Here is a 23,243-nt window from a genome sequence, read left to right on the forward strand (position 1 = left end):
AGAAGACAGAAGAGATCCTAGAGAATATTTACAAAGAGAACAAAACCCCCTGAGGGTTTTTATGTTACTACAACATTAATCTATTTTAATCACACAACAGATTAAAAACAAACAACATTAAATGGTTCTGCAAAGCACAGACCAAAAGCCTATCTTTGTTGCACAAAAAAAAAAAACAACCAAAAACCCTCAGGAAAAAAATAAAGTGCTTGGAAATGGGGTTATTACAGTGCTCCACAGAGACAGAGCACAGCAAAATCAAGACTGGGCCACAGAGCTGTGGGTGGGGAGAAGATCACAGAATCCCAGGATGGGTTGGGTGGGAAGAGACATTAAAGCCCCTCCAGTGCCACCCCTGCCATGGCAGGGACACCTTCCCCTGTCCCAGGAGCTCCAAACCCATCCAGCCTGGCCTTGGGCACTGCCAGGGATCCAGAGCCACAGCTGCTCTGGGTACCACCATCCCCACAGGGAAGAATTTGTCCCTGTGTCAAACCTAAACCCATTCTCTGTCCATTTGAAGCCATGTCCCTTTCTCCTGGCCTTTGTAAATAAACTCCCTCCATCATTTTTTGTAGGCTCCCTCCAGGCACGGAAGGTCACAGTCAGGAGAGCCTTCACTGCTCTTACAGCTTGACAAAACTTGGTTTTCAGCCTCAAGTATAAAACCCAGCACAAGTCAGTGCCCCCTCTTAGGAACCTGCCTTAAAAACCAGAGGATGTACATTCAGGGCTTGCTTTATTTGCATTGCAGTTTTCAGCTGCATGAAAGGAATGCCTTTCCCATAATGGTATTACCTCAGCATCTAAGATAACAACAAAAAAGATGATGAGACTTCTGATAAAATCATGAAAGGCAGTAATGCTGCATTTATTACCACTCCATGGTAATTCAGCTTCTCTTAGTAGTGGTAAGGGCCTCTCTAACAGCAGACAAGAGCTGTTGTTGAGTTCTGCTAATGATGTAGGAGATGGAACCCAAGCAGCAGCTCCTTCCAGGGCCACACACTTGGCAAGGTAACATTATCTCTGCATTTTACAGGTTTTCACAGTAAAAAAATCACTCTTCAAAACCATATGCAATAATATTGTGAATGAACTTTAAGCTGCTGAAGCAACCAGCAGCTCAAGAAAGGAAGAAATGAAGTAGCTGTGCCATGGTGAATAATAGATGGTGTAAATGTGTGTCAGTGCCACCTTCAGTGGCTGAATCCCTGCAGGGTTTTTCCAAGCACCTGTTTGAAACTGCAGAGGCACCATACCCACACCTGGATTTGAACCAGCTGCTACAGCTAGGAGACATCAGCTTTAAAAAATACCTGTAAACACTTAAGGATAATAAATACTCAGCTCCATGTTAATCCAAGCTCCTGGCACACCACCTTTGAGCCACAGAATCATGGAATAACTAAGGCTGGACTCTAAGATCATGGAGTCCAATCATCAAAAACTGAAGAATGACTTTAAAAACATTCCCTCTCACACCGCAGTGTGAGGACAGGGTCCACTCCCCATCTTGATGCTTTATCATTCCAAATGTGCAATTATCCACCCAATGTACAGCTCCAAAGGATCCCCAACACCAGGTGTGAGTGTGCATTAAAGAGTGACTCGGAAGGAAAAGCACCTCTGTCTGCAGCAGCAACACAAGGGTGAGATCCCAGCACTGGCACAGCCAAAGGGCTTGGGGGAAAGTGTGAACGAAGTTCTTAATCTTCCTATTCCCAAAATAGTCCTGGGTATCCATTCCACATCTCAAATTTTGGATGTCAGGAATGACACCAGAGCAGCTCACTGAAGTACAAATTATTCAGGGAGGAGAATTTCACCCAAATCAGTGCAATGATTATTGGTTGCAATATCTGATACACAAGAAACGCAGCAAAGAAAAACAGAGTAAGAAAAATATACTTTTCCACTTGTGCTATTTTCTTGAAATTTAATTTTCAAGGGATTCTTGATGCCAGCCTTTTCCCACGGCAGCCTGCATCAGGCATCATTAAGTCTGGGAGCTGGGGCTGGGCTACCATGTACAGCCTCCTCCTTGCTACTGAAAAAATAGAATTACTCTTACTAAATGGATTTCACTTTTTTTCAAAAACAGAAGAACACGTTGTCTCCTAGACTTTAAATTCCAATACAGCCAACTAAATTAAAACAAAGTACACCCTGCCAAATGTTCTCGTTAATAAGACTAAACTCACTCTACAAACTGAACACCAGTTAATCTTCCAGCTAAGAATATCACGGAGAGAAGATGAGAGGATCTTGCCAGTAATCTTAAAATGAAGACTGATAAAGCAAAAAATAACTCCCAGCAGCTTGTGCTCTGTTAATGTTCTCGTTGGTGGTGAATACACCCAGTGTCAAGGGGTGCTCACTGATCCAGGGCCACGGCGCCTTTCCAAAACCATCCCCGGGGAGAGACAGTCCAGAAGGGTTATATTTAACACAGGATCACTTGCAGGCTGAAAAAGTGCTTGCAGCTACTAAATCCCTTTCTGAAAGAGGTGGCCTTGTGTTTGGGCATCAGCCCCTGCTTGTGTTGTTGCCATAACAGAGGGGAGCTCTGACTGCTGTGGTGTCTCCTCTGGCCCCAGGCTGTCACTGCTGCCCTGGCATCTGTCCCCATCCCATCCCCACCTCCAATCCCATCCCAATCCCATCCCCACCTCCAATCCCATCCCCACCTCCAATCCCATCCCCACCTCCAATCCCATCCCAATCCCATCCCCACCTCCAATCCCATCCCAATCCCATCCCCATCCCATCCCCACCTCCAATCCCATCCCAATCCCATCCCCATCCCATCCCCATCCCATCCCCACCTCCAATCCCATCCCCATCCCATCCCCACCTCCAATCCCATCCCCACTCCAGGGGAGGTGGCAGCCAGGGGCTCTCAGGCACTGCAGAGCCATCAGAAAGCTGTGCTTGGGGAATGGGCTGGGGCAGGGAAAGGGCCATGGGCTGCTTTGGGATCCCCACTGCTGCTGCAGACTCCAGGAGAATCCCTTCTCCAGCTCCTCAGCCCCAGAGTGACCGAGCAGAGGACACACCACCACTGCAGCAGCAGCAGGAAATGAGAAAGATCAGGGAGGTGGACCTGTCCTGAGCCTCTGCAATGCCTTCCTGGAGGAGGATTTAGCTCCTCTGGGCAGCAGGGGTGAATCCCAGCCAGGACAGAACCACAGCAACACCTGGCTCACCAGGACACTTCCAGAGTGGGCCTCCTATCCCAGAGCAGCTACTGATCACTAAAGCTCATTAAAAACATCTCAACAAACCTTACCAATATGGCCAGAGCTGAAATGAGTTTCAGCAGCTCTTCTCTTGGGAGGGGAGATAGCAATCAAGCCCAAGCCTGAACAGGACCTTAACAAGAGCTAAAGAGCAGAGGAATTCCAACCCTGCCTCTCATATGCTTCTTGGAAATCCATTTCATAGATAACTAAAAGGCAGATAAATAATAGAAAAGGATCTGCACTAAGTAGATCATTTGTTTTCAGGGATGTAATGGCAAATGCTGAATTTCTTTTTCATCTTGCCTTGAGTTGCAGCAAACTGTCACTCTTACATGGGCAGCAAGGGAAAAACATACTTATTATTAGAAAACAATCACTGTCAGATCTGATAACAATCTGACATTAACAACTGTGGGGATTCTGCTGCCAAGCATGTCTTGTGTTATTTAGAAAACAAAAAAGAAAAAAAAATCCTGAGGGGGGAAAGCACACAAACAAATAATTGTTTTACATCCTATTAATAAACCTCTACAGCTCATGACTCCCTCAGAAAATGCTTATGTTCCTCCTATCACCTTCCAGAGCAAGTTACCAAATGACATTTAACATTCCTGAGGTTAAAAAAAACCCCAATCACAACTGTCCTAGAACCTGCCACAAACAGGGGGGTGCTGTTTTTATCCAGCCATTCCACACTGGGACATGACCTCCTTTTTGTAGAGGCTCCTGCTCCCCACAGCCAAGGCTGGGAGGATTTACTCCCTCCTTTATTTTTCCAGTCTTTAATCCCTGTTTGCAGCCCAAGCTCCAACCCACAGCACCATTCACACAGCCAGCCACATTACAGAGGTCAACATCAGCTTTTAGGAGACTCCAGTTGGGTACAAAACTCCCCACTTGGCTTCTGACTTCCAGCTTCGACCAGTGGGGGATCTGACAAGCCACTGACCCCATCCAAACCCAGCTAAAGCCTTTGGACAGCAAATATTTATTCTGAGGGTGCACCTGAATGGACCCCAGTGTGCACAGGCAGTAACAGCATTAAGTGAGTGGTAAAATGCCAGAGGGTTTTTGAGTTCCACCAAAGGCTGTGTGATTGTTTGACTGCTCCACAACAGGTTAGGAAGTCACTAAAAATAAAATCAGACCTAATCACAGCATTGAAAGGGCCAGAAAACCACATGCATATCCAGATGCATCTAAATGGGTGAAGTAACAATCTAGATGGTTGAAATAAAGGAAGAATAGATTTCATTTTAGTTTTTACATGTATCTTGAAGGACTCAACCACGGCAGGCACTGCAGCTGCTGAAGTTCCTGTATTCACTGAAGTTCCTGTGTCCACTGCTCATGTTGAATTCACAGCAGAATCCTTCTCAGTTGTTGGGGTTTTTTTACACAGTTGATACTACAGTGTGTACTGTAGTTTCTCACGGAGTTTGTATCTGTTCTTAGATTTTACAGCAAAAGGCTTTTTTAGCCAAGTTCAGGTTCTGTGTGTGCAGACAAAGTGGGGATTTGAGTGGGGTGTGTGGAAAGATTTTTCACAAAACACTCTCCCATCTGAAAATAAAGTTTTGTTTCTCCACTGCTATTTTCTGGAGTTCAAAATAAACCTTTGCATCCTGCACCATTCTGCATTACTGTCCTCACTCCTCTGTAATCACCTCCTGCAAGTTAAACCCCAGACTCACAGAAGCCACTCCCAACACTGAAAATGGGATAAAAGCTGCAGCCAGGTCTTAAGCACATCACAGAAATCTCTCTTTTACAGGCCCAAGAACCCTCTGCATTGTCATGGCCATTCCCAAACCCAGGAATGCCCAGTACCTGTGGGACAGACACAAGGCATGTCCTGGGTTGCTCCACATTTACACAGAGTGTAAACTGGATTTAAACCAAGACACTGCCCAGGACTGGCTGGGGCAGCAAAGGCAGCTCTGCACTCACAAAGAACCACGAGGAGCCTTCAGCTGAACCCAAGGGGCACAGAACCATGGAATCATGGAAACCTGGAATGGTTTGGGCTGGAGATCATCTCATTCCACCCCTCTGCCACATACTGAACTTCATCTGGCTCCAACCCCTCAGCAAATACCAAACTTCTCCAGGACAGATCTCGCTGATGGTCCCTGTCCCCTCCATCACTTGTAAAAGACAAATCCCACCAACAGGAGACTCCCTGGCTGGACTTTCCTCCTCCCCCGTGCTCTTCATTGTCCTTGTTTTCTCCTGCTCAGCCTGGCTTTTCCCTGCAGTGCTGGAGCACAGAGCTGATGGAGTGCATAACCCTGCCAGCCCTGGAGCTGCTGCTGCCCCAGCCCTCGTGTGCCCACTCTCCAGTTCATGCTCTGCAGGGTGTCCTGGGCTCCCACTGCAAATCACTGCCAAGTTTAGTTCCATTTGGGCTCTGCCTACCAGGGAAGGGTCACTCAGAGACACCATCAGCTCCTCCCTTGTCTCAAAAGATTATCATTTGTCCATTGCAATTCACATCAGGATGCAATTTGGCAGGTGAGTTAGAAGTCTGGAGGCAATTATTTTTTCTTTCTTTGGAGAAATGGGTTATATTCATTCAGTTATTTCTCAGTTATTTATTTTAGATGGAGCACAAGGGGGGAAAAAAGGGAAAGGAAAACAAGATGGGTTTAGATTTTATGATAGGACTGACACTTGATGTTTTTACATCTTAGCAGGGTTGATCATACTGATATATGCAATCCATGCATCTAATTCTACCCGAGAGAAAAGGGCTGTAACAGGAGTGTCTCAGCTCTTGCAGCCAGGTATCCACGTGCCAATGAAAACAACCATTATGGCAAATCCTCAGGACTCACCCCCATGGAACAGTCACAGTTATTATTAGCCAGTGTAAATCACCTCATTTGTAACAGATGAAATTTCTGCCTTTGAATCTGATGAGTGATGTGCTGCTCTTGGCTTACCAGGAAACACCTTTCTCATAGCAGTGATTTTCCTCAGAAACACAGCCAAAAACTACATTTAAATTATCCTCAGGTTTTCACAGCAGCACAAGTGACAGGGACCTTCCTGCCCATGAGCTGACCCTGCTCTGACCTCTCTTGCCAAACACACCTCTGATGTTCTCACCACCATCCAGCCCTGCCTGTGTGTTCTCTGGACACAAATTAAAGGGTGAACGTCCAGATCTTAAGGAATAACCTGGACAAAACAGAAAGCATTAAATATGGATGAGTGGCTTTTCCCCACCACAGCCTCCTTGTGCAGCTCTGGTGGACTCTGGAGGTCAAGACAGTTTTCCAGCTGATTTTTTCCAGACCCTGCTATATTACTTCTGTAATATACTGTAATATTCTGTTCACTGTTATCTCTCTACCCTGTAAAATATGGTTTTTACATGGCTCAAAGAATAACCACCAGAAGCCTTCCCTTTTCTCCTTTGTACTCACCAGATGGATTTGGAAAAGAATCTCACTGCGAGCCCAGATCTGTCAGCAGGGTGGACTCAGCCCTGTGTCAGCCTTTCACAGCATCCCAGAATGGTTTGGGTTGGAAGGGACCTTAAATATCAATGATTCCCATCCCCTGCCATGGCAGGGACCCCTTCCCCTGTCCCAGGAGCTCCAAACCCATCCAGCCTGGCCTTGGGCACTGCCAGGGATCCAGGGGCAGCCCCAGCTGCTCTGGGAACCCTCCCAAAGAACAATTCCTTCCCCGTTTTCAGTCTCACTCTACTCTCAGTTACCTTCCTATCAATCACTAAACCCACTCCCAAGCTCATTTCCATTTTAAAAAGCAAATTATTAGAAAAGAGTGGTTCCAGAACTCCCATTTACTGGAGCAAGTGATTACTTGTTTCAGCAGTTAAAAAAAAAGATGCAGTAAGTTTTATTTTAGCCAATTAATGAAGTTCCACGTGAGTTTCTCGTCAGGACCAACCAATTCCACGTGAACACAGCAATGTGCAAAGCTGCCACTGAAACTGTTCAATGAGCCTTAGCCTAGAATAAATTTGCCTGATCAGATCTTTACTTGAAAACTGAATTTTAGGAAACTGCAGCTTTTCTTGCAAATCTTTTCGGGCACAGTGCCCTGTAAAACAGCCAGTGAGATTTCTCTGACATTCCAGTGGAAGCCCAAGTTTTACCAGAGACTGCAAAGATTTAAAGTCACAGCAAAATCTCACCTCCAGGTCCTGGGGCCCACTTCCCTTATCAATTAACCTGTCAGCGAACCGTCGGCTCTAATTAATTAAATCCTTTTTTAATGAAAATCATTTGCCTTGAGCAGAGTCTGTCAGCTCCAGAACCACTCTCCAATTGGGACATGTCACAGCAAACCCCATTAAATACCTGCAGGGAACCCAAACCCAGCAGCAGCCTCACGCTTGGCTTTTGCAGACACATATCTTGTGTTTCCATGTCTCTGCTGCCACAAGAGGCTCCTTCCTACAAAAACCTGCCCTTGCTTTTGGCCCTGATGCACCTTTGTTCCAGCTGCCTGCAGAAGTTTTATTTGTGAATCCATCATTGCAGAGCAGAGAGGCTCCCAGACAAACCCAAAGCCCAGAGAACACCTTTGGGGGAATACTCAGTGTTTGACACGGAGCTTTCTCAAAATGCACACACAGAGCCACCCAGAACCCTGGCTCCAGGAATGAGACTTCAGACTGTTTCTTTTACAAGTCTCTTTTTACACAGTGACAGACTTTGTGGGTTCCATGGACAATGAGACTCCACAGACACACCACACCCCCAATGCTCTGGAAGAGCCAGAGTTTGGATAGAATTCCCAGCACACCAGCCCTGTCATGTGCATTCCCCAGGTGGGAGGAGATGGGCACAGAGAGCTTTTCTCTGGGTGTATTGCCTTAGAAAAACAGGGATAATCCCTATGCTAATGATCCCCCTGCTCCCCTTGACTTCAAAGGGCCTGGGATCACAGCTGTAATCTTCTGCAAGTGTTAGCAAACAAAATTACAAGTTTTAACTCTACAGGTTCCAACAAATTCCCCTTGCCCTCAGTGCGGCAACAGACTTAAAAATAGATGTAATGAGCAGCTCTGGATCTGCATAAATCCCCTCTGGAGTTCATTAATGATTTCAGTTCTGGCAAGACACCATGTCAAACGAGGGAGCATTATTAAAAACATACATAGATATATGTACCTGAAAGTGCATTCCTGCAGATGCTCAGGGAGAAGAGAGGCTGTGTAATTTTGGTTTACCTTTTAAAGAACATGATTGTAACGGTGTGTAACTCTAAAGCCTTTTGTTCTCAGAACTAATTGCAGCTCTCCAAGGGATGCCTGAATCTGCAATTATTTTTATATTTGAGAAAGTGGGGTTTGAAGGTTTACCATGGAATTATGGAGTGGCTGGGGTTGGAAGGGACCTCAAAGCTCATCCCATTCCACCCCTGCCATGGCAGGGACACCTCCCACTGTCCCAGGAGCTCCAAACCCCATCCAGCCTGGCCTTGGGCACTGCCAGGGATCCAGGGACAGCCCCAGCTGCTCTGGGAATTCATCCCAGGCACTGCCCACCCTGCCAGGGAACAATTCCTGCCCAAAATCCCATCCAGCCCTGCCCTCTGGCACTGGGAGCCATTCCCTGTGTCCTGTCCCTCCATCCCTTGTCCCCAGCCCCTCTCCAGCTGCCCCAGAGCCCCCTCAGACATGGGAAGGCTGCAATGAGCTCATTCCAGAGCCTCCCCATCACCAACAACCCCAAATCCCAGCCTTTCCTCACAGCAGAGCAGCTCCAGCCCCTGGGGCATCTTCATGGCCTCCTCTGGACTCATCCCAACCTTTCAAGTCCTGCACTCCAACACAAGCAGCTCCCATCCTGCTGCAGTTTGCTCCTAATCTGCACAATAAACATGAATTATTGCTCTGTACAGCTCCCATTTCACACCAGGGCTGCTGGTGTGTGAAATCCCAGGAATGTGCCTGTTGACAAGGCAAGGTTCAGCACGTCCATCAGCAAACCACCCTCAGGAAATTCGCTGCTGGCTGATGTGTTGTTGTTGCAAGAAGAGAAATCTCAAACACACCGTGTCAGAAAGTATGTGTTGCCTCCACCTCCCGTTTACTCCTCAGGGGAAAAGGTAAATAGAGTATAAGCAATTTCTTTCTTTATTTAAAAGAAAAAAAAAGTCTAAGCTGCCTGAGACATAGGGAAATTATTTACCTTCTGCCTGTCAGAGCAGGCTCTCTGCGTGCTTTTTCCATATTAAAGCCACAGCCCAACAGGATGGATTCACTCCATCCACACAGGGCAACGTTTGAGTTGCAGAGGGAAAATGAAAGCCCAGTGAAAAACTCCAGGTTTTAAGCAGTGCTTAAGTTCCATGGTTAGCCAGAGGAAAGCAAATAAAACCTAAACATTCAAATGGAGACTTCTAAAGTCTGTTTATCATTTCCTGAAGAATCAGCTCAAAGACAGAATCCTATTTGCTGCCTCCTGTTTGCATTTGGAAATTACTTTATCCATAATATGTTTACTAAAATAAGCAACATGAACACATAAATTCTGAAAGCAGGCTTTTACCCACAAACTGACCCTTCAAACCTGAGCTTTGAAGTTTCCATAGCTGCCCTGTTTTTTTTGGCCACTCCTGGTTCTGCCTGCTAGCAGCAGAAGAATCATAAAACACTGCAGAAAAATGCCACAGATTCCTTGCCAAAACAAGTAACATCCCCCTGTAGTATCTTTCTGAATCACTTCCAGTAACATCACAGTGCTGCTTCTCCCTCTTCCCCAAGCTCTGCCTGCCTGAGCACAGCAAAAACCACTGGAGCTGGAACATCCTCCCTGCCCTGCTCGGCTGCTGGTACCACACTGGGACTGACCTGCCTGAAAATCCCAACTTCCTACTCGCTCACAGGCACAAGAAAGGAGTTAAAATATGCTAAAAAAGGAGCAATTCCAGGAAATGTCAGATTACAGTGTCTCACACACTTGGGAATGCACCCATTTTGTTTTACCCACCGAAACAGGGTTAGCAACATCCGAGAGCCCCGAAAGGTTTGGGCTGGAAGGGACATTAAAGCTCATCCAGTGCCACCCTGCCATGGGCAGGGACACTTTCCCCTGTCCCAGGTGCTGGCACAGCCCAGCTGGCCCAAGGGGCTGCAGGACAGTGACTGCTCCAAAGGGAATGTCCTGCTGGGCACCCCTCACTTCTGGGGAGCCTGGCACTCTGCCTGCTCAGGACACCTTAACACCCTCCAAAGACAAGAGGTTTCATTGCTTTTGTGTAAAGTGCCAGGGCAATCAAAACCATCATTAGAGAAAAGCTGCCAGCTAATCTCATTTTTAAGTGTGCACAGCAATGAACTTTAAATTAATTATACTATCAGACTAAAAGGTGAAGATGGATCACTTCTTGTCACACCCAGAGATCCCCTAAGAAGACAACATGTGAATGCCACTGTTCTGTAATTCTTATTCCTTCAAATGCCTTCACTGAGCCTTTTCTCTGAGCTGCCAGCCCTTTTACCCCCAGGAAGATGGCAATGGCTGGCCCTGTGCTGATGAGGAGATGCCACCCTGTGCTGCCCAGAGCTGTCCCCTGTGTCCCAGCACTCTCTGAAGCCTGATGCTGCTGTCACCAGGGGCTGTGCACACAGCAGCTCACTCTGCTTAGGGCTTGCTTCACCCAATTATTTGTTTGTCACTGGGAGACCTGTGTATGGAGCAGGTATTGTCAAGTTATTTTTGGCCCTGATACAGTGGCAAAACATAATGAGGCCTTGAGGTGAACAAGCACCTTGGCAACAAGGCACTAAGCTGATGTGCTGCTGAAAGGCTGGAGAGCAATTAGGTTATTTGAGTAAGAGGAGATGCTGGACAGGGCATGTGAAGACAGAGAAAACAAGCTGAAGTATTAAAACACCAACCCCCTCCTTCAAGTTGTCAGCTATTTAAGCAAGGTGTTAATTTACTGCAGGCTGGATTGTCGACAAACTCAATTTTTTTATTAATTCCAAAGATGCACAGACTTGTCCCACACGCACATTTTGCCCAGCCCTTTCCAGACAAGTGCAGCAGCTTGCCAGGTGATTGTTATCACCATTTAATTGTATTACAGTGATTCCCACAAGTCCTGGCCGTGGGCCTGCTGTGCAGAGTGAGGGGCTGTGCAAACAGGGCCAGAGGTGGTGTGTGGAGTGATAACTTCAGCTGCTCAAGGATGAACTGGGTTATAATGAGCTGTTTGCTCAAGAACCTCATCTTCAGAAAGACTCTGCCTTAAATGTGTCTGATGCAGCCATGGGATTTCTCTTGGCGTGGGGAAAGAGGCTGAAGGAACCTGGTGCTCCAGGATTGCTCCTGAGCACGTTCTCATCCCTGAATGTGCTCACAGGACCTGGCAGAACCCTTCCACACTGCTCCTTCCAAAACCCTGACTGCTTTCCTTGTTTCCACCCACATGGTAAATCTTTCCCAGGTCCCAAAGGCTCTGGAGGCTGTCTGTTCATACAGCAACAATCCTCACCTTTAAATCAACACCCGCTTGACTGGGAGTGAGAAACACAAGGCTGAACTTCTGGCAATGAATGAAGAACAGAATGAAGTCCAAGATCATTCCTCTGCCTCTCCTGATGAAGAGGTGAGCCCAGGAGTTCACCCCATTTCTCCCACATGAAAACTATGTAAGACCTGCTAAGACCTCAGGAAGATCATCAGGAGAACCTAAAGAAGCTCTCCTAGATGCAATCAGATGGAAGAGGAAAGATTCCAGCTGTTCTCTCCCAGAGAGCGTCAGAAACTCAGCATCAGACTTTCCATCTATCACAGCCTCAAGTGTCTCCCTGCCTCCCTAACCAAAACACCTGAGGATTAACTGCCTTGGGGGAGCAATTCCTGTAATGACAGCAATCTCTGTGCCCCCCCAGGCTGTCAGGAGAGCTGGTATTTGTAATCCCAAAGCTGGCCCACCCCTGAGGTTGAGCTCCTGGCACAGCTCCCCACCCCTCCCCAGGGGCAGCAGGTCCTGCCTGGCACTGAAAAACTGCCAAAGTCAGATTTTAATGATCATTTACCTCAGCAATACAGGCAAGCAGAAAAGAAAGAAATCCCAGCATTTATTATCACAGGACAGAACAAACTGGTGCTGAGGTCCCCAGGCTGCTCCCACACCTGCTGAAAGCTGCACGGGCCCCAGGCATACAGCCCCAGCAATAAACCCAGCCAGCAGCAGCAAAAACAAGGCCTTGCTCATCTGCTTTTCATTTTTAAATGCTGCTTCTCTTAACAAATGAAGTTTCAGTTCTTGTGGGACCAACAACCTAGTAAATGAGCTAAGTATTTATTTGTGGCTTTATTATTGGCAGACCCATTTCCATGGAGTCGTTTTTCCTCAGGACCTGCCCTGCAGCAGCTGTTTTCTATTACCAGCCACTCAAATTCCTTTGCCTCTGATTCCCAAAAGTGCCCAGTGACCTGGAGGATTTGGGAGCTGCAGCAGCACCTTCACCTCTTCCCAGGTTCTCCCCCATCTCCCTCCACCAGAGCCTGGGCTGGCCCAGGTGGTCCCAGCTCTCCAGAGCCCCCCCAGACCCTGCAGTGTTTGTGGAACCCCATGAGTGGGACCTGCTGGGGACAGGGACAGCAAAAGGGGTTTGAGTCCCTCTCATTCACCAACATCCCCCAGGGATGAGGAAAAAAGGAAATCTCAGTGATCCTGGGAGGCTGAGAGTGCCCAGGATGTCCCAGGATTTGTTCCTGTGGCTCTCATGCAGAGGAGCACTCAAGGAAATCCTGGCTGTTAACAAGTGTTTGGAGGCACTGGAGCAAGGACACACAACACTGAGCTGAAACCTAAACAAGGACAAATCAGATCTGTTTGCTCTGCCCCTGAGCCCACAAATGCTCCCTCACAACCCCCTCCTTCTCTTCATAAACAGGCCCTGCCTTTTCCTTTGGATAATCTGTGCTGAGCCCTGAGAAAGCTAAAAATTCACCAGATTAAAATTTCATCCTTCACAAAGTCTCCTTTGCCACCAGAAGGAACGTGGCAGCTCTCACTGGGAAGCTTGATTTCAGCTTTTCTGCCTACTCAGACAAATATTATTGCACTCAGGTCATACACTGAAGAGTTTCTTCACGTGTTCAGACTCTGTTTTTCTAGGAAATAAAAAAAAAAAGCTGAGATTCTGGAAAGCAACAGTGAGATCTGCCTGTGGTTCTCAGCTCCTATTCCCACACTTCAGAAAACAACGACTAATTCATAGAACTTCATGGGCTTTTGTGGGCAGTCTGCATGATAAAATAACATCTGACTTTGTGGGACCCTTTTGTGCAGGGAAACATTCAAAAAATGCCAGGGTGGTGATTAATCATGGAATGGTTTGGGTTGGAAGAGACCTTAAAGCTCATCTCATTCCAGCCCTTGCTGCAGACAGAGACACTTCCACCAGACCTGGCTGTTCCAAACCCTGTCCAACCTTTCTGAAAGCAAAAGGTATTCCTGTTTGGGCTCCAGTTGAGAACTGGAAGGAAAAAAAAAAGCCTTTTTGCTTTGGTTTTAAGCACCTTTTAAGACTTTATTAAAAAAACAACAAAAAACAAAAAGAACAAAAAACCCACAATTCCTGTAGGCTTCCCTGAAAAACTCCTACTGACATCCAGAGTGTCAAAACTGTGGGGTGGGGGAGATCTTGGGGTGCTGTTTCTTTTCAAAATGACAGTAGCTGTGTAACAGCCCCTGCTGAGGCTGTGCCACTGTGCCCAGTGTGGGGAGGCATTAGATCCCAGGGAGGAGGGCTGGGGAGGTGAGGGCTGCTGGCAGAGCTGGGTGTTTGCTGGGCAATTCGTGTACCCCAGAATCACACCCTGAGCACCTTCTGCACAGCTCTCCTGGCTTCAAACCACCTTGGCAGAGAGGCTGGGGCTGCAGCTTGGGTGGTGGCTGGGAATCACCCATTTCTCTCTAGGTAAAGTTAACTTATGGTCCATCCCTTCTCTTTTTTTCACTTTATTTCTGAGCCACACAGGGCACAGGGGCCCCCACAGCATTCCCTGGTGCCATGGAGGCACCGCTGCTCCCCTCCAGGGCTGGGGGTGATGCTGGCAGCTCCTGGGAATGCCCTGTGCCAGCTGTTCCCTCTCTCAGGCTGGCTCCTGGCTGCTCCCAGCAGGAGAGAGCCCTGTGCTCCCCTGGCAGCCCAAGAGAGGAGCTGTGGAACCCGAGCCCATCCTGAACCAACCCAAAATGACAAATCCAGGAAGGAGCTCACGCTGTCCTGAGCTACCTGCAAGCACAGATCCATTGTGTGCTGCCCTTGGCCTAAGCCCTGGGTTAAACCTGGGTTAAACCTGGGTTAAATCCATTGCCAGACTGAGTCTGGAGCAGCTCTGCTCAGGTGACACCTGATGGAAACACAGCCCCTCCACTGTGACATTCTGTGCTCTCCCACTGGAAATGAAACACGTTTGATAAGATAACAACGCCTGCCAAAGCACACTGAGGCTATGTAAGGGAGAGAACAGGAGGGGGGAAAAAAAATCTTGTATAAGCAGCAAAACAATACAGCTTTATCTAATCTCAGCAACTTATTGCTGCTTGTCTGCCTGTGTGTGTTTTACTGACAAAATAAAATAAATTGAATCAGCTCACACACGATAACATGCTCTTTCCTACCTCATACTAATTGCTTGGCTAATTGATGTTTGTTGAACTTTCTCCATTTCATTGAGTGATTAGGTACAAAGCTAACAGTTGACATCTGTAGGCGCTTAACTGGCGTCTGTAATTACTGTTAATGTTAAATAATTGTTAGTTAATTGGAGTGGTAACTGACTGAATGGAATCCAGATTGTGAAGCAAAAAGAGACCTAGTTAAATAAACATAGATTTTCAGAGAAAGTAACATTTTATTACAAGGGAGAGACTAACAGCAGGCCAGACAGGGGAGGTCTGCAGGATGCTCTGCTCACCAAATCTCACAGCAGCCCCAGCCTGGACTCCCCCAACCACAGGCAAGGCAGCATCTCTGTCACCAAAACACTCCTACAAGAATATTTCCACCTTCTTTTGAAACAATTAGCACAATTTTACAGCCCAACACTGATGTCTTTTCTGAGAAAATCAAATATAGGCTAATCTACAAAACAAATACTCCCTCCATATGAGATACAATTGTGTTGGCAAATATTGTCATTTCGCTCCCTAGCCTGGAATAGCTTGACTTTGCAAAAATCCACAGCCTGAAATGAACTCTTGGGGGCACGTGATCCCCAACTGACCACAAAGGGAACCTGATACCAGCCCAAAGGGGCAGGGATGCCCAGAGCAACACCTCCAGTTTCTCCCTCTGCTGCTTTGGGCAGGAAAAGCCAATGCCTTCAGGTGCTTGGACCATGCTGGCTGCTTTCTGCTTTTGTTTTGAATTACTAACTTGAAAGTTACCTGTGATGCTTTGCCAGGCTCCCGTTTTCTAAGTTTAGCAACTCAAGAATCTGAAATTTTTGGAAGAGGCTACCTCAGACTCTGGGTACATCCCTCTGGGCACATGCCATTATCCACTGACCTTTTCCTGAAGCTACAGAACAGCCCTGGCACCCCACAGCCCAGCCAAGGAACCAGCAGCACGCAGAGAAGGGCATGGAAAGGAGCAGGACTGGAGAGGGGTGCTCTGTGCTTAGGAGAGGCACAAACACAAAATTGCTAAGAACAAATCCCTTGCTCAGATGAAGACTCCCTGGCACAGGAATGGCTGCCTCGCTCTTTTGTGCAGCAGAACAAAGCACAATCAAGACATTTATCCACCTTTTTCTCTGCTTCACTCAGAAGTCAGGAGTGAAGTGACCCGGCAGCTGTTCTCATCTAACTCAGGGGTACCAGGAACCCAGGCTCTCCAAACCCACAGCTTCTCCCAGTGCTCAGCCTCTCCCTAATGACACACTCAACTTCCCCATGGGCTGAAAAGGCATTTGAAGGCCACAGAACACCAGCAAAACAGTGATCCAAAGCCACCATGGACACCTCTCAAAGCCAGCAAGCGAGGAGACACCGCTGTCACCCTGGCTGTGCCCTGGCTGTGCCCTGGCAGTGCCCTGGCAGTGCCCTGGCAGTGTCCTGGCAGTGTCCTGGCTGTGTCCTGGCAGTGCCCTGGCTGTGTCCTGGCAGTGCCCTGGCTGTGTCCTGGCTGTGTCCTGGCTGTGTCCTGGCTGAGCCCTGGCAGAGCCCTGGCAGTGTCCTGGCTGTGCCCTGGCTGTGCCCTGGCAGTGCCCTGGCAGTGTCCTGGCAGTGTCCTGGCAGTGTCCTGGCTGTGTCCTGGCAGTGCCCTGGCTGTGCCCTGGCAGAGCCCTGGCAGAGCCCTGGCAGTGCCCTGGCAGTGCCCTGGCAGTGCCCTGGCAGTGTCCTGGCAGTGCCCTGGCTGTGCCCTGGCTGTGTCCTAGCTGAGCCCTGGCAGTGTCCTGGCTGTGCCCTGGCAGTGTCCTGGCACACTGACCATGTCACCAGAGCTGCCTGCAGTGCTGGATCCGCTCCCATGCAGCTCCAGATGCCGTGGGGAGCTCACTCTCCACAGCCAAGGATCTCCTGCGAAGGGATCAGCAGGGAAGGAATTGCCAGCTTTAGCTCCTGCTTGTTTACAGAAACAGATGTTGTAGAGCATCCTCAAGAAATGCTTCACCTCAGAAGCCAAGGGGAGAAACAACCACATGCCTGTTTTTTCTAGGGCAGGATATTGCTGTAGAACCACCTAAGAAGCCAGGGCTTGATCTGACTGGTGTTCCAGCCACCGCTGAAGCCTCGTAACCCACATGCCTTGATCTGCCTCCAGCTGAGAGTGTAAATATTTCCCTGACAGCTGGTGGTGCCACGCAGCAGAAGGATTCATAAAGTTTACATGAACATCCTGTAAACAATTTGAACATAAAAAGCTCTAACAGCCCAATTGTGCTTCTGATCAAAGGCAAACTTCAATATACAGCACAAATGAAAACTTCACCACTTTGGGACTCGTTTCTCCCTTCAGGAAAAGCTGTTTTCCAGGGGTATGTAGGAGGGAGTTAACATAAATGAACCACACAGTCGTAGTAGGAGCTGCCTGCTCTGCAGCTTCAGATGTGTGCATTTAAATTATTGAGAGATAATGGGATTTAATTGTGGTGAGAAGTCACGTTACAAAAATTCGTGCAGAAACCCTGTACTGTGGCTGGGATCAATGGTGCTGAGGTGGAACTCTCAGAGGGCGTGGGGCAGCTCTTCCAGAGAGGGCTGGGAGGGATTTGGACTCTGGATTTTTTAAATTCTTAGTGTTTCTGGGGAAGGGACTGCTCCACATTGCACATCCACACTAATCCATCACTCCTTGAGCCCGAGCACATCTTAAGCCTTGAAGTCCACAACGAAATGACAGAAAGGGGACAAAATATATATAAGAGATGTAAAATGCTTCAGGATTTGTACCTGCTCCAAAAATACACTACTTCTGTATTTTCTGCTACCTCAGTTATGAATAATACTAAAAAAATTTTAAAAAAGGCAAGAAGAACCCAAGCAGTGTGTGAGACACGGGTGTCTGTGGGACACCCAAGAGGACTCCGAGGGCTGGACGCTGTCAGCCTGCCCAGCCCTCCCAGCTTGGAAGGTTCCATCATGATTTACCCAATGCAAATCTGACCTTTCTTACGAGTGACTTTTATTGCTTTTGGCAAAAGCAGCCGTGGACAACGCAGTGGGGAAGAGCTGGCTTGGACACCAACAGCCTGAGAGGGAACCTGAAGTGGGAATTTATCAAACTGACAGCCCCCAGGCACCTGGAGCTCCCCAGGGCAGGCACTCAGAGCAAGAACAGCCCCCCAGCCCCGGCAGAGAGCCCAGCACCTGCCTGCCAGCAATTACTGACATTATCTCCAAACAGGGGAGCTTTTCTCAGCTTCTTTTCCTGATATTTTGTAGTCTGAATGCTAATCCCTTTGACAAAACTGTCCCCAATGCTTTTTCCGTTCTCTTTCCCCTTAATCTCTTTCTCCCAGTGGAAAAAAAAATAAAAAAAGAGGGTAAGGGAAAAGAAAAAAAAAAAAAGAAAATACCAGCCAGCCTAGTTTGGCCGCACCTGGATTTGCATTGATTCCTCCCTTGTCATTCATGTTACCAACAGGAATTAGCATATGGCTTTAAGGGGAAACTCAGGAGGAGAAAAGAAAGATGCCATTTTGATGGAAATAAGGGGCAAAGGAATAATCTACCATCAACTAAAAAGCTTATTTGTGTACGGTTTCCCAAGCAAAGCTTCGAAAAGCCCATGTTGATTTTAGGCTACACAAAGAAACCCTAATCCTTTCAAGGGAACTAAATCACCAAAGAAAAGTACCTCGGAAGAAAAGGCTCCCTGTCAAGCATGGGTATTCACATCCAAAGGGATGCCACGAATCAAGCCCCGTAAGTAAACAGCAATAAGAATGTGGGAAATGTGTTTGAGTCAAAAAAGAAAAGCAAAGAAGAGGAAGAGGGGCCTACTCTTCATCAGTCACCTCACCCTGGTTACAGGCCTGCAGCAGGAATGTGGGGCTGCTCCTGCCCAGCCCCAGGAAAGGGCTGCTCAAACGCCAAAGCCTTTTACAGCAAATTAGCAAAATAAAGATGCAGTCACATGTAGTTTGGGGGCCTGGGGTCACTCCAGACACGAAGCTCTTCCCTTCTAGTGGCTGTGCCACCTACTCTCAGTCTCCAGAAGGGCCTGGGGAACCTGTAAGTGCCATTAATCACAAAGGATAAATCGGCTTGCCAAGTGAGATAACCTGGTTAGACCACAGAAATAATCCAGACTGTACTTCCAGAGGATGCTAATACATGAAACACAGGACTATGGATCCGTAATGCAATTAAATCCAGGTATAATTCAATATGCAGCAGAAGCCTTCAGAAGCAGCAGCATGGGAATTCCGAAGGTAACGGGGTCACAGTCTGTCCCCAGTTAAACCACCACAGCTCGGTGGAACTGAAAAGCACAGAGAAGCACTGCAGTGACTCGCTGGAGTGAGGAACCAAACCAGGGAGAAGCACACAGGGCAAACACTGAGCGAATCCACACCCAGCAAACAAAACACAGCCCAGTTTCAAACCAGTCCAATCTGCCTCTTCCAGCTCAGAGTGACTCGAGTGCTCCAAACCCCATGGGACAAAACCCCAGCTTTGCAGGTAGGAGCTCACCCCTTCCCAGGCGCTTCCCACGCGCAGGACACTGGGGTAAAAACCAGAAAAAAAATAATTTCAAGGCTTTGAATTACACTTGTTTGTGAAACCCATGCCTGGGGCTGCTCCCTACACCCTCCTTGCAGAAACAGCAAGCAGATCAAAAAAGAGGATTCCACCCAAAGGATTCCCCCAAAGCCTTTCAGGGCTCTGCAGGCCCAGCACGGCAGCTCACGGGCGCTGAGCGAGCCTTTCCCTTCATGTGCTGTTAGATCATTAGCCACTCTGTCTTTGGATTGCTGTTTGGAAGAAATTAATGGGATACTGAATATTTAAATGTGGCCCTCTCTATCATTTATTAACTCCACAGAAAGCACACAGCACAGTAAGCCATGGTTTATGACTATTATCCTGTGAATACTAAACGTTGGCTGGTTATTACTGTCAGCAGTGCAAATTGGCTATTCATAATTCCACGTCTATCACGGAGCTGATGAGTAACAATCAAGTTAAAACATTTTGAAAACTCTTACAGTTATTTAAATGAGCTTAAATTAAAGCCATTTGTAAAATAAACTATTCCTTAATATTGTTATTTAAATTAATTCTGACCTGGCAGGCAATGCATTATTTAAAGCCTATATTTTATATTAAGCAAAGCAATTACCAAGCATACAGAACACGTCTGAAACCCAGAGAAACATAAAAAGCACTAACAAGCTGATTGCGACATTTCTGCAAGACAAGTCACATTTCATCTCCCATTGAAATTGGCATGAAAAGAAACGTGTGGGGAAAAAAAAGGAAAATAAATCTGTTTGGGATGTGAATTGCAGCCTTACCTTTATTTGTGACAGCGTTGAACAGTTTCTCAGAGCTGGCATCAGATGCCTGAAAGACCAATAAAAAAAAAAAAAAAAAAAAAAAGAAAGAAAAAGAAAAAAAAAAAAAAAAAAGCAGTTACATTTTGTAGCAGTGATAGATTTCCGAAGGCACGGCGCTGTATTTATGCACAGGCAGAGAGGTGTGTGTGTGAATTTCAGGGAAACAAACCAGGAGACAAACCCAGGCATGGCAGAGCCCCTGTCCATCAGGTGGTGCTGTTAGGCTGTGCTTCGCCGCCCTGCAGTGCAGAGATTTCTTTGGAAAGGCTCTATTTCATAAAGAAATGGCCTTTTTCTCCAACATTAGCCGCACAGACACTGTATCTTTGTACTGCCATTATCCAATACATTCCGACATTGATTTTGCAATGGAGAAGAGTCGTGATTTCCAACCAGCCAGCCCAGTCTCGGGAATTTCCACAACTGCAGATTTCTTAATTAATTTTTCAGGTATTTTTGGGATCCCTGCTGTGCGAACATTCGATTTTTACCACCTTCAAAGCAGCGTTGATAACTTAGGTCAGTAATTTTCTAAATTGCTGTTGCAATTTGAAAGATAAAGAGCGTGTCAGTATTTAGGATCAGCGCGTATTTCCACGTCAGCTTCCTCAGAATCACTGATTTCTGACACCTCGCTGTGTAAACTAATAAACCTTTTCTTTTTCATCAAGCCACCTCTATCCACGGAGGTTTTTCCCCTCAATATTGTGTTAGTGGCTTGCCTGTTCCTGCTGTTTCCATGCCAGGGTGCCAGCTCAGCTCTCCACCATATAAAAAGCTTTATTTCAGTTTCCCACAAAATCACTGATCTGCCCCCCTTTAAGAAATTCCAGCCAGGCAGGGGAGGAACACTGAAAATGTTCATTTTTCAAAGAGCCCGAGCCCAAAAGGACTGAGTTTCTGGCAGCTGTGTGCTGCTGTGTTTGGGCACACACAAAACACACACGGGCAGCTCAGCTCAAACTTCTCCCACCTCTGCACCCGCAAAAAACACTCGATTCCAAACTGGAGCCCAGAGCTGCTGAGAAACAGCACAAACAGCTTGGAAAACACAGGGAAAACGTGCTCAGGAGCAGAACACTGCAAAGGGGGTTAAAACACAACACTTGAGAAAGATTTTCATTCTTCCCTAGAAACTGTTTTCTTGCTGGCTTCAGGAACAGTAATTGAAAACACTGTTTGGAAAGCGGGCTGTGGGTTTGTTTATTTTTTTTTTTTTAAAGGGAAGGATTTTCTCTATTCAAAAATCAGATAAAAATCACCAGACAATCAACATATACGTTCGCTACCTCGTCTGCACTACAAACTTGGATGTGAAACTCCCGATAAACGAGCAGACACGGCTCAGACTGGGCATCACAGCACAGGAAAACCCTGGAAAAAACTGTTTGCCCTCAAGTTAGTGACAGACAGGATTTCTAGGATTAATTATTAAAAATAGCCTTATTATTTTTCAGACTTTTAGACAAATTTTACTAGATTACTGCTGGCTTATTTGAAAGCCGAGCTGGTGCATTTCGTCTCAATTAAATACCTTGTAAACACTGGATTTATTACCCAATGATGGATTTATTATTCAGTGACGACTTTCTCTAAATTAATGAAAATATGTGAATAACATATTCAGAAATTGAAGAGATGAAGAAAGCCATGTGCTTTAAAGGGCAGCCCAGTATTAGTCCAACAATTGCTCAATGCTTTCCTACCCTCGCCAATCAGCCTGCTTAAAAATAATCTTTCCCGGTGAATTTCAGCTGTTGTTGTCTTCTCAAATGCAGCTTTTCTCTGAAGTCAGAACTCTGAACCAGTCCTTCTTTTTAGAAAGAAAATCCAGTATTAAAAACCAAACAAACTTCTTACAGTTTCAGCTATTACTTTATTTTACTGTTTCGAGACAGCACAGCTCCGTGTTTCCCATTCGCTTGATTTTTCCAAGCGCTACAAAGAGGAAAACATCTTTTTACCAAGTTTGCTCTAACGCCAAGCCTGAACCGAGAGGGGTTTTTTTTTAAGCCACGGTTTTTCAGGTGCAATCCTTTCCTGTGCCACCGCATACCCCGGTCACAAGCAGGGCTGTGACACCTGCAAGTGGCACACCTGGAAGAGGCACACCTCCAACAGATTCCTCCGGAGCAGCCTGGCAGGTGATTAACCATGAAACATCCGTCTAAAAAAGGAATTCTTTTACAAAAAAATTATTTACAAAGACAAAGCTCGTCCAAGAGCTCATTCTGCATTGCTGACCACACACAGCCGAATGGAAGAGCAACTTGAAATAGCCACACTGCCTGCGTGACCATGAAAATAACCCAAACGCTGGCTGGAACCGTGAGATGAACTTGGCCTGCCCGTTTCCTTACTTAAAAATTGGGTTTTAAATACAAAATAGCAATTAGGGTGATGTAGCATACGGAGGATACAGAGGCGAGCACAATCTCTGTCAGCAGACACACTGTGTGCCAATTTCCACGCAAATCATTTTATTTTCCCACAGCTAGGCAGTCACATCACGCAACAGCACTAAAGGAACAAAAAACCTCAGCTGATTCAAAAACCCGCAACAACTCGCTACTACCCCAGAAGGATGAAATTGAGTCTCAAACCCTGCTCGGTGCTGACAGGAATGGGCGCAGACAACAAAGTGCCTCTATGTGCGATGTGGCCGAAGCTGATGCTCGGCGCTCCCTTCCCTTACACCGGCCGAGCGCAACTCTCTTCTCTCTCCCCTTTATCCCGATCCCGCCGGGTCTGTCTCGAGCACTCCCAGCTCGGGTTATCCGGGGCTGTCACTCACGGGGGTATCCGGGGCTGTCACTCACGGGGGTATCCGGGGGTATCACTCACGGGGGCATCACTCACGGGGGTACCACTCACGGGGGTATCACTCACGGGGGTATCACTCACGGGGGTATCACTCACGGGGGTATCACTCACGGGGGTACCACTCACGGGGGTACCACTCACGGGGCTGTCCGGGGGT

At 47.1% G+C, this 23,243-nt stretch overlaps 1 protein-coding gene across 9 annotated transcripts in view; it reads right to left on the reverse strand.

The window, feature by feature from the left end:
* The window catches only part of AUTS2 (activator of transcription and developmental regulator AUTS2), a 664,369-nt gene that overhangs the window by 35,892 nt on the left and 605,234 nt on the right, over positions 1–23,243 (reverse strand). For all 9 annotated transcript variants that reach the window (XM_086859731.1, XM_086859732.1, XM_086859729.1 and 6 more), the window contains one exon: positions 20,222–20,270. In XM_086859731.1, coding sequence (XP_086715857.1) covers positions 20,222–20,270 — 49 coding nt within the window. The remainder of the gene's footprint in view (positions 1–20,221; positions 20,271–23,243) is intronic.

The sequence above is a fragment of the Cyanistes caeruleus genome, chromosome 21 (genome assembly GCF_971803275.1).
Source record: "Cyanistes caeruleus chromosome 21, bCyaCae1.hap1.1, whole genome shotgun sequence".
Taxonomy (NCBI): Eukaryota; Metazoa; Chordata; class Aves; order Passeriformes; family Paridae; genus Cyanistes; species Cyanistes caeruleus.